The following is a 12,346-nucleotide window of genomic DNA, read 5'->3' on the forward strand; positions in this document are numbered from 1 at the left end:
GAAAGCGAGAGCGAGACAACGAGAGAGCGAGAGCGAGAGCGAGAGAACGAGAGAGAGAGAGAGCGAGACAACGAGAGAGAGAGAGAGCGAGAGCGAGAGCGAGACAACGAGAGAGAGAGAGAGCGAGACAGAGAGAGAGCGAGACAGAGAGAGAGAGAGAGAGCGAGACAACGAGAGAGAGCGAGACAACGAGAGAGAGCGAGACAACGAGAGAGAGAGAGAGCGAGACAACGAGAGAGAGAGAGAGCGAGACAACGAGAGAAAGAGAGAGAGAGAGAGACAACGAGAGAGAGAGAGACAACGAGAGAGAGAGCGAAAGAGACCTTACCTCAAATTCAAATTTTGAGCTTCCAAAATTAGTTCTGCGCTTTTGCCAAAAATTGTCTGGCTTTATGATTAATGCAACATGAATACAAGAAGGAAAGGATTCTTGTAAAATCTTCAGCAATGGCTTGATTGAGTCCCACTTGGAGCCACGCATATCAACAATTACTGTGAAACCTCTCTTACAAACCTCTTCACTGCAGGTAGAAGAAAGAACAGTATTAAAAACTTTTGGGTGATGGTAAACAGTATTGTTATGTTTTATCTATACACTTTGCAGGCTTGACTATATAATTTAACTCACCATTATTAATGAGTAATGTAGATTTGAGTTTTTTGGAAATCTAGTTATATACATTCACTATAGTCTATCAGGCATTCAAGATTTTTCACAAGGACTATATTATCTGACCAGCACACTGTAAACTAGGTGCAATAATCTTGCACTTTCTTTAATACTCATTTAAACAAGATAGATATTCATGTTTAAAATAGGAACTTTACTTGCTTTTTCTAGCTGCGGTGAAACGAAAAGTCTCAGTAAATTCTTGTACTGAATCAACATAAACATTACAATTTCTACCACTGAAAATACCTTATTGTAAAGCAACACACATTAATATAATTGAGCCCTCTATTATGTGGTTCAAATACATTTTGGGCACACATGATTTTTCAAGACGGACAGCACTGACTTATACCATCAGGGTATTTACCTTACATTTACTCTACTTTAAGATTATAGTTTAGACTGTTTTGCATGGTATCGAAAGTAAAAAGAAACTTCTTTTGTATGTGAATCTTCAAAGAAATCACAATAAAAAATAAGGTGAAATCAAAAGGTAAGTGGTTTTCTTGCAATTTTGGAAAATTAGGGAGTCTGGATGATTGCAGTGTAAAAATAAAAGTTCCTTAACGTTAAGGATGATCCTAATAGGATTCCTTTTCCTATCATTCAGATGTCAAATGTAATGTATGTAAATTCAGGTCAGAACATTTATATTTATTTTTATTTTATTTGTTTGAGTGTGTTTGATTATTAAACATTTTTAATCATACAGACATTCCTTTGGTGAATACTGCACATTTATACATTTTGATGGCCAGAAGAGCGCCAGGGACAAAGATTGCAATATATTATTTGGATGGTAGGGATACCATCCACTTCTTATCTTATTAGAATTAAATTTTGGAACAGCGTTGGGTCTACCTACTACGAATTAGCAGATGTGCTTTACAAAAGAAACTGACCCTTAGAGAGTTTTGTCACACAAATTCTTTAAAAGAGAAGAGCTCCTATTCTTTTGTACTGGGTTTGAATTAATATCTGCCAAAGAACAAAATTGTGACAGCTCAGGAATGAATTTGCTCTATTCTGTGCAAGGCTGCTCCCACAGCCATCTGCAATTATTAGGAGAGCACGCTTAGGTTCAGAGAGTTAAGAAGAAACAAAGGTACACTTGACAAGAAGAGCACATCCAAAGAGGGTAAAGAGATACAATTTACCATTTCATTAAGCGGTTATGGTGTCACCATTCCTAAGCAGCAGAATGTCAATAGTCAGCATTTGGAAGGCTCTTCAACAGTAGGATTAAAGGGCTGTGACAGGATGGACCGTCTATGCCATCGTGTCTGCTGTTGCTGGGAACAGATTGGGCTTACTTTGCCACCGCTCCCTTTCACGGTCCCAAGTGCACCCTCTTGCCGCAGTAGGAGGGGCTTACAAATGCTGCCACTACTGGACTCCTTACCGACATCTAGTATCGAGTTTCTTCTGGGTAACCCGTGAAAAAATGCTAATGTACCCCTTGCTGGTGTACCTGGGCTGGTACACCTGACCTCTTCCGATTGATCAGGGTTGCTTTGGATGGATCCTCCCTGGCCTATCACACTGGCCAGAGCTGCTAGGTAGTAGGCAGAGCGGTGGTACCTGAAAAGCTGGGTCTAAACCTCAGTAACAACCGGCAACAGATTAGATATGGGTCTAATCTGTAGGTCACAGGAATAGAGAAGTTTTCAAACAGGTCATTGAAGCAAGTGTTTTTTATTTGCTCACACTGGTTGAAGGTACCAGGAGCAGGTCAGATGAAGCAAGAAGGAACAATTTTCAATACAAGACAGGGATTTTTATACCGAATTGAAAACAGCCTCACAGGCTATTTTTAGAATCAGGATTCAATTTATTTACCCAAACATGGATTTACAACATACAATGCAAAGCAAACAATATTTACACTTCTCTGATATGTGCTAAAACTTGATGCTTGCATTAACAGAGATACAGATACACCAGACAGCGGCCCCCTGCTGGGTATACAGGCTAAACAGGTTTTTGTCACTTCACATAAAGACTTAACATTTCCTGCCATCAACAAACAGACTTCCTCTAGCAAAGATACAAACCCAAACAATGACACTTGCATTCAAAACACATCCCAATGTAACACAATAAGTGCATTTCAAATTATACATGGGTGGATCCACCTTTGACTGAAATACATCTCTACAATAAATTATTTCTACATGATCGAGCCACAAATAGGTTGTTTATAAGTGATCCAGTCACACTCCTCCCCCCTTGTCCATGCGGGCAACCAGCGTGCCATGTTCCAACGATTTGGTTTCTGGTCAAGCAGTTCTTAGAGTTACCGGGGGTGACCCGGGGAATTCTGCTCTTCCTGCCGAGACAGTCCATTCGCATTGCTGTGAGCCTTTCCTTGCTTGTGAATTATGTCAAAGTCATACTTTTTAAGTGCAAGGCTCCAGCGCAACAGCCAGCCATTTTCCCCCTGAGGTGTGTTGTAACCACATTAAAGGATTATGATCAGTCACCACAGTAAAATGCCGACCATACAAATAAGGTTGAAGTTTTTTCACTGACCACACAATGGCCACATATTCCTTCTCAATTGTGGCATACACCACCTTCCATTTTAGCAGTTTTCTGTTCAAATGGCCACAGGATGCTTCTGCCCATCTGACCCCTCCTGGCTAAGTACTGCTCCCAGTCCATACTGTGACGCGTCAGTTTGCACAATAAAGTCCTTGTCATAATTGGGTGCCAAGAATACATCCACTAATAAGTTATTTATAAGTGATCCAGTCACAAGGGCTATAAATGTTTTTGTGGCTTGTTAAAATATGTTAGTTTAATCTGTTTTACTATTACTGAAATCTATCAAGCGAGACAATGCTCGATGCAAAGAAGAGTCCATAAAATAAAATAGTAATAATATTACAGACAAATAAACCACACCATCAAACAGTCTACTATAAACACACTCAACACTAAGCTTTCACACTATTCTGACACAGTCTGGAGAAATATTTAACAATAAAAAAAACTTGTGCTATTAGTGGTTTTTGGCATCATAAATTAAGTCTGATCATCTAAAATCAAAGCGCAAAAATGTTGTGGTGCTTAATTTGCAATATAAATAAGCATAAAGAGGAGATCTCTGGTTATCTCCATCAGAATCTTGATAAGCAAACGCGGCACTGCGGAAGACTGGTTAGATCAATTTAAGTTCCTCAGAAATGCTTTGTCAAATAAGGACTTTTTCAAGGATGTCATGCACCTATGTTTGCAGTGTTTTTATACAGTGCCCTCCTTCAAGAAAACTTCATTAAAAATGTAAAAGAAATAATTGTCTATTCAAAACTATTTTCTATTAGAACATCAGTCGAAAATTGTGAGTATTGATAAACAGATGTCATTATATTTTGGTCTTAACGTCCAATATCAAAAGAAAATAATGTTAGGCAGACATCTTTTTAGTGACTGCACGGAAAGAGCCCAGATCAAAGACTTGGTTTTAGCTCTAGACGGTGTATAAATAAAGTCTCCCCCTCTCCTACATTACTTTAGTTCCTGGATACTCCAGAAACTCGATCCTTTAGGGTTCCTATTGTGAACTATGCTGAAATGATTAGAGACACTTTGAGAAACCAGTCCTTTTCTTATGTTAGTATGTTCTGGAATTTTAACTTTAATTTTCTGACTGTTTTATTAATACTAACATGCATTTTACTAAGTGGGTTAGAACTGTATTAATACACAGGTGATTAAACAAAACATAAAATATAACTATTGAAAAGCACATTTATATTGCAAATTAAAATGCCACACCAGTTTTGAGTTGATTTTAGTTTCATATAGTGAAACCATTAACAGCACAAGTTTTTTTACTGTTACATATTGAGGGGGTTTTTTTTTGTTTTTTTTTAAAGATCCTGACATTTCTCTTTAAATATTACACACATTCATTGCCATTTCTTCAGTTTTACCTCCTGAATCTTAATGAAATATTTAATATTAACATAAAAAAATTGGCATAAATTTCAATAATGAATCATAGTTTCCATACACAGTGCTTAAAACTGGGAAAACTACTGCATAACGGAGACTAAGCATTGGTGGGTAATAATCACTTATATACTTAGAACCAAATCTTATACCCCCATTTAATCATATTTCCCCATATTTTTTAAACAAAAGGAAATTCATAATTTTTTGGGAACAATTTACCAAAGTGAACATAATAATAGAAAGATGTTTAGAAATAAAAACATTCATTGGACAAATGGAATCAAATTCGAACCAAAACAATCATATGGAAGAGTATAAGAAATTACCTAGTCTGACAAAACAACAAGTATGATCTCCTTATATAGTCCTTTAAAGAAAGCAGAAAAAGCTCCACAGATTTTGAAGAGGCAAAATATGATAATCTTCAGATCAGCAAGAAGAAAGAAAAAAAAAAAAAAAACAGATACAAAAGAACAAATCTAGAAGAAGAAACCAAATCACAGTTTAATCAAAACCATGGAAATGGCAAAAAGAAAGCTCTCATAAGAGACATTACCATGCTTTTCAAAGTATTAGAAAAGTACCATGAATTGGTGCACCTTTTCGTTTTATATTATTTGAGGAGAATGGTTTAAAACGTCTTTGGTTCATAGGGCATAAAGATCCTTCACAATAATATCACGATCTTCAACTTAAAGATGAGGAAGCAGTCCAAAAAGTGCATGACTCCTATAACTCAGATCCGTACTACAAGCAGTATTTGTCAACATGAAGTTACAAATTTCTTAAGACAGCTCTAATATGTCAACTTTCCTAAGTTACCTTCTTCACATAAGTTAAGATTCTATGTTATTCATACCTGCCTACTCTCCCGGAATTCCCGGGAGGCTTTCGAATTTCGGGGAGTCCCCGCGGACGCCCGGAAGAGTAGGCAAAACTCCTGAAATTTGGCGAAATTTACGGCTGTGAATGGAAGAGGCGGGGCTTAATCGTGTCATTAAGCTCCACCCCTCCTGTTTAAATTTTTTAGAGGGGCCGGGGCTATGTTGACGCAAAATATCCACGCCCTCCTCCTACCCCATGTCACATGACTTCTCCCAGGGGAGAAATCTTAAAAGAGGGCATGTATGATGTTATTACAGTTCTGTGATTCATATGTGTAACGGAAACTCAAGTACATGTAAGACACATAAAAAAACAATACATACATGCACTTTGATGCATTCATCACGACTACATTTCATTGATATGTGGATAACAGCTTGATATAAAAACAATGTTCACACACTAAACTTGTTGTCATTTAGTACTATTTTCTAGGTCATATAGGCATAGTTCTTTTGCACTAATTGCTACTTATCACAAAAATTAAAAGTGATGTTATTGCCTCCTAAAAAACTTCTGCAAAATTCCGTTAACAAATACGGCATTAACAGCTGCTACCTCAATATGCCACAGCAAGTTTCACACAGGCTTTGAAATATTTTCATTTTTAAAAACATACATATTTATTTCCAATCTCAAAAGCTATATAAACATTTAAGCATAAAAAAATGAATACCTAGGAATACAAGCTAGATAAGATATGAGTCTTCTCAGATCTTCTTGTCTTATTCTATCATGGTTGCTTCGTGCTGGAAATGTTAAAACTGGACCACCTCGTTTATCTCTGCCACCTATAACAAAGTAAAATGTTTCAGCCATCCATAAAGAAAAACGAAAATAGTTAAAAGGAAAAAAAAAAGAGCTTATAAATTAGATAACACATATTGGATTACTTTAACTAATTGTAGCATTTGCTTCCAGTTATATATTTGCTGATTTGAATTTGTTAAATATTTTTTTTATAAAATGAAATGCTCTCAGATGAGAAAAAAAAGAGCTGCAGCAGCCTTCAAGCTGGATAAAAATTTAAGCTGGATAAAAATAGGTTTCTGGTTCAAGTCAGTGCTGAATTATCACCATACCTTTCTACCGAGCTAGATATAGTCAGATTTATACAAGTAAGTAGAAGCTCTGTTCTAAAAATTATTCCTGTGTGCATCCTAAGTAAAATAATGAATTCAATGGTTAGCTCTACAGCAGGACTTAAAAATCCAAATTACCACGATATAGACACTTTTGAAAGTTGTAGGTACTCCATTCTACAGAAGATTTTTTTTTACTAAAAATATAGGGAAATGATATTACTTGAAACCATTGGTGTCTGTCCATCTTTAAAAAAAATATTAAAATAAAAATATTTCACTTCTGTTAAACACTGTAAATCTTAAGATTGTTGAGATAAAAATGTTAAACTATTTATTTTAAAATTTTCTAAACTTCAAACTTAAAAATATATGAACACAGAAAAAAAACAATAATAATGTTAAATCCAAAGCATTGTCATTAAAACATTAAAATATTTAGTAGCAAAACTACATTACTTACCAGATAGGTATGCTACCTTTTCTTTTAAAATAGGTAATACTTCCACAGCCTTCAAACTGTCGTTTCTTTGTGGCCCTAAAGAAACAAGAAAAATAAGAAGACATAGTAACTTACTGTTTTCTGAATTGCAGGTGTGTTTTTGTAAAAATGAACACATTTTGAAACTTTGTCTTAGGCATTTCCCTACTCCACCTGTCACATATCCCTCTATATAAGCTATTGAGCAGGCAGTGCAACACTGTCCTCCAGACAAATGAAGAGCTGGAGTCTGTCAGAAAGGTTCAAAACATTTCATATGCGGGCAGTACTTGACAGGATGGCTGCAGCACATGTCCTAGAGTCACCTTACACTACAGGCCTCAAGGCACCTGAAAGACTACTGACCTGTTGACACTTGTAGTAAGAATGTGTAGTGACCGATGACAAGTCATATATAGGTCATTTAGGTCATATAGGAAAGTTTTATAATTACTCTTCCAGGGAGCCAGACATCTTTTTAACTTAGAATTCAATAGAGATTCAACACACATTATGTCTAGACACTCCAGCTTCCAGAACTTTGCCCAAGCTACTCCCCAGCTGTGGAACGATTTCTTACCCGCAATCGGGATAGCTAAGCTGATTGCGGGTAAGAGATCAGGTTAGCTCCTAACTAGTTTGTCTCTGCCACCAACTGCACTCCTCCACATGGTGCCATCCTATTTGTCTCTTCTCATTCCCTTTATGATGCAAGCAGGCCCTTACGAGCAGAGAACTCTTTCTTCATGTTTTCCTTCTACGATTACATCAGTACCTCAAGGCCTGCTTCCCTATGCCTGTTTCTGAAACCAAGCCTACCTCATACTGTACATTCACACTTGCTCTCAGTAACGTAAATAACTTGATCAGCATTACCAAGTTATCTGTGTAATTTGTTAACTAGCAGACCATCAACATTATTTTATATAGTGCCAGCAAATTCTGTAGCTCTTTACAATTGGGGACAAATACAGTAATATACAATACTGGGTAAAACAGACAAAGACTTCAGAGGGCCCTGCTATGTCTGTTTATGTTATGTTCAGTCTATTAATGTATTATTTCATGAATAACGGGGCACATCAACCAAAAGATTAAGTGCCTCGCTACATTAACAAAAAAAGTCAATCTGGTTTGATGGAACCTATCCTTAAGGGGCACACTGGTGCTTACTACGCATAAAGCAATGTCAAAATCAAGAAGTTAGCCAGATACAGTAGTGTGCATATCCCAAAATGCTATGGTCAATAATAATCTGAATAAAATGGATTATAAGACAGGTTGGTAAGTGAGGTCAAAAGATGTTCGCTATCGCATGAATGCACTAACAGGCAGAGATAGAATATAAGTCATCTTTTGTGTGTAGCTAAAATGGATATTTGACAACCCACTAGGCAGGATCAAGTTGTGTGGGGAGGCGTTTACCCTCTTTCGTACTATGCGTTTGACCAAATCAATATTTATTTCTTCAAACATTTTAGAGAGGCATATTAGCATCAGGGAAGACAACATTGTACCACTCACACAATAAACAATGCCACTTTCAGTTAGTCAGCTTCTCACTAGCATACAATTGTAATGTGTGGCAATGGATTGGCAGTGGTCATGATTAGGATGCTGGTCAAGCTGTTTATAATGTAATGGGGTCAATTTGCATACTAATCACTCTGATGAAAGCTACATGCCCAAGACACAGACAAATTGAGGGAAAAAAAAGTAGTTGCTTTGGCTAGCCTTTAGCTATCTTAACAAAAAGGGGGGTTATCTTTAAAAAGACCAGGTCAGAGCAAATAAAGAGGACAGATCTCCACAAAATAACTGATACTAACACTAAATTTTCAACATCAAAACCACTGATTAAGTTTCTACCATGTTCCAATTCACCAAAACATTCACAATTATTTAATCTATCATCATATTTTATTTTACCAGTAAGTTTGCATTCAATGAATTTGTTAGAAATCAGTCACCAAGGTGTGCTGATTTAAATCGACTTTATTTTAATCATGATTTAAAATCACAATTTTTTTTTTATTTAAAAAAAACAAACAAACCATTGATTTAAATCCCCATAAACTTCCAGGGTTTTAACAAGCTTTTAATGGTAATTGGTATACTGTGAGATATGGACCATAGTCCTTTGACCTTTCATTAGCTGCTCTACTAATACAAAGTCTGTATCTATGGCTATTGCTTGCTGACCTAATTTAATTATGACTCATGTGAAACAAAGAGGAACAGGCAACAGACAAGACAAAACAGTTGAAAGTAGTAACTTATCACTGTTACAAATGGCAAAAGTCACTGAATCATATCTTTGACACAGGAAAAGGAGTTAAAGCCCAATGTAAAAACTCTGGTATAAAATTGAAAGGATTGGTTGCAAGAATGAAAAAAAACACTTCCGAACATGCACTCAGGGCCATGAGGCCCAAGATGAAGGTGAAGAAGTAGAACTAGTGCAACATGGCAAACAGCAACAAAGTGAGTGTGACACTGTGACTGAATCACATAAATACCTTATGGTATACATTCATTTAAAGGAAATAGCGCAGGGTGCTTATTTATATAAATTGCCAATGCACTTATATTTAATACTGTATATATTTTGTTAAGGGAAATCTGTAATTTCTGAGACCAGGGTAGAGCAACTGACTTTTCTGATGTATATATCTGATACAATGAGTCTTTGCTTACAAAGCCTTTTGTGCGTTGTGATGTGAGGAAATAGCTTGTTTTGAGGTTTGTACTTTTTCTTTGGGAATGCGTATTCGGCGACTGTAAAGTATTCATGCCAGTTAGACCTTTTGACTTGCTAGTGGATCTCCTGCCTTTGAAATAAGATGCAGGATATCACAGCAAGGTTTTTAAGAATTTTATAGCCAAGTGTAAATATTATTGGCTTTGCAATGCATGTAAATCCATGTTTGTGTAAACAGGTTATATCCTGATGCTAAAAATAGCCTGTGTCTAAACTTTATAAAAGGTACAAGCTTGTATTGGCAACTTGTTCTTCTGATTTTATCTGACTTGAGTGATCACCTGTTACCTTTAATCAGTGTGAGGGCAAATAAACATCTTCAAAGACCTGCTTGAAAACATCTTCAATATTGCTGTATTCCTGTGACCTGCAGATTAGATCCAAAATCTAATCCGTTCCCGGCTGTTCTGAGGTTTGGACCTAAGTTTTCCAATACCACTGCTCTGCCTGCTACTCATGCAGCCCTGGTCAATGTGATAGGCCAGGGGGGGATCCATCCACATCTTCCCTCATTCATAGAGTAAGAGGTCAGGAGTACCAGCCCAGGTACAGCAGTAACGGGGTACACTCGCAGCGTCAGTTACCCATAAGAAACCCGATACTGGATGCCGGTAAAGAGTAAAGTGGTGGTCCACTTGGGACCAACTGGGTCCAAACCTCAGAACAGCCGGCGAACGGATTAGATTTAGGGTCTAATCTGTAGATCACAAGAATACAGCAATATTGAAGATGTTTTCAAGCAGGTCTTGAAGCAAAATGTTTATTTTCTCTCATACTGGTGGAAGGTACCAGTGTGATCAGGTCACATGCCATCTTGCCCACGGAAGGATTCCTATTGTTGAGGAAAACATTCCTAGGAGGCGAAGACATGTTTGCAATGAAACACGAGGTTGACTCTGAACTTGGTGCACCAAGGACTGGATTTTGTCGAACCTTTCTTGAGAGAGACAAACCTTGTTCGCTCTTGCATTTATTTGTACTCCAAGAAACACAAGCTGTTGTGATGGTGTCAGATGGCTTTTTGATACATCGACTAACCAACCGTGTCTTTGCAGAAACTGGATTATTTGGGATGTAATCTTTAAGGCCGCTTCCTCTGACTTTGACGAAATTAGGATATCATCCAGATACGGCCATAAAGCCACTCCTCTCTCTCTCTCTGAGTGCCCCTATGAGAACTATAAGGACCTTGGTGAATGTTCTTGGATACGTGGAAAGGCCAAATGGAAGGCAAGTAAACGGGAAGTGTCGTCCTTGAACGCAAAATCTCAGGAATTGCTGGTGATGGGAAGTGATTGGGATACGAATATATGCATCCTTTAAGTCTATTGCCATCAGAAAATCTCCTTTTTCTACTGCTTTGAGAATTGTGTTGACAGATTCCATCCAGAATGTTTTGCTCGCACATAGCAGTTGAGAGCCCGTAAATCTAGAACTGTTCTGAAGGCACCTGATTGTTTCCAGACGAGGAACAGTCTGGAATAGAACCCCATATTTTCTTGACCTGACGATACTGGTACGATAGCTTTTGTTCTCACCAGGCCTCTTAAGCTTTCCTCCAATGCTTGCCGTTCTAGGGAAGACGAGGGACTTCTTGACTGAATAAATTTGTTTCCCACTGGGTATGTATGGAATTCTATAGCATATCCCTTGGTGACCATCTCCTGGACCCATTTGTCTTGTGTGGTCTGAATCCAAACTTTTGCAAAGCGTGATATCCTGCCGCCCACTGGAGTTAGTGGAGACTGGATCTGCAGATTGTCATTGGGATCTCTGCTGTCCTTGTTTCCACCTTTTTGGTCTGAAGGGCCGAAAGGACTGTCTTGCCATATTATCCTGTTGTCTAGAATATTGTCTCCCTGGCCTATAGGCATGGGCTTCCTTAAACTGTTGCTTTGGAGAATGAGAGGAAACGTCTCCCCTTTCTGTCTTGTGGCAGACGATTAGCATTGCCACCTGCTAGCCTCTGCATTAGGATATCCAGTTTTTCACCAAACAAGAAATTGCCTTCATATGGAAGCGTTGCGAGACGGCTTTTGGATTGATGATCTGCCTCCCACGGACGTAGCCAAAGTACACTTCTTGCTACAACTGCAGAGGTCAAGCTCCTGGAAGAGAATACAATGGTATCCAACTAGGCTTTGCACAAGAAATCAATGGCCTTTTGCATAAACTCTAAGGATTTCAGAAGATACAATCTATTTATCTTATATAGGGCCCAGGTGGGGCAAAATCTTTCCTGTCTACACTGGCTAATTACGGTATTAACCCATTGTAAGGGCTGCTATGGAGTAGGGAAAGGAAACTATATATATATATATATATATATATATATATATCTATATCTATATCTATATATCGCACACAAAACAATTAGGATTTTTGTGATCTAATGTGATCAGTATATAATTATATATATATCCCCCGTAATAATTTAAACGCTTTGATCACATATTTGTGTGTAGTTCATAATTATAAAATATTGAACAGAATATTTAAATAGC

The 12,346-nt window shown here is 37.5% G+C and overlaps 1 protein-coding gene across 13 annotated transcripts in view; it reads right to left on the reverse strand.

The window, feature by feature from the left end:
• TRIO (trio Rho guanine nucleotide exchange factor) overlaps positions 1–12,346 on the reverse strand; it is a 535,982-nt gene that overhangs the window by 497,692 nt on the left and 25,944 nt on the right. For all 13 annotated transcript variants that reach the window (XR_012692805.1, XR_012692806.1, XR_012692804.1 and 10 more), the window contains exons 2-4: positions 7,064–7,138; positions 6,195–6,309; positions 329–521 (exon numbers count right to left, since the gene is read on the reverse strand). Coding sequence is in view for 4 of the 13 variants with exons in the window: in XM_075212723.1 (XP_075068824.1) it covers positions 329–521; positions 6,195–6,309; positions 7,064–7,138 (383 nt within the window). In the remaining 9 variants the exon portion in view is untranslated. The remainder of the gene's footprint in view (positions 1–328; positions 522–6,194; positions 6,310–7,063; positions 7,139–12,346) is intronic.

This window comes from Mixophyes fleayi, chromosome 5 (genome assembly GCF_038048845.1).
Source record: "Mixophyes fleayi isolate aMixFle1 chromosome 5, aMixFle1.hap1, whole genome shotgun sequence".
In the NCBI taxonomy this organism is placed as follows: Eukaryota; Metazoa; Chordata; class Amphibia; order Anura; family Limnodynastidae; genus Mixophyes; species Mixophyes fleayi.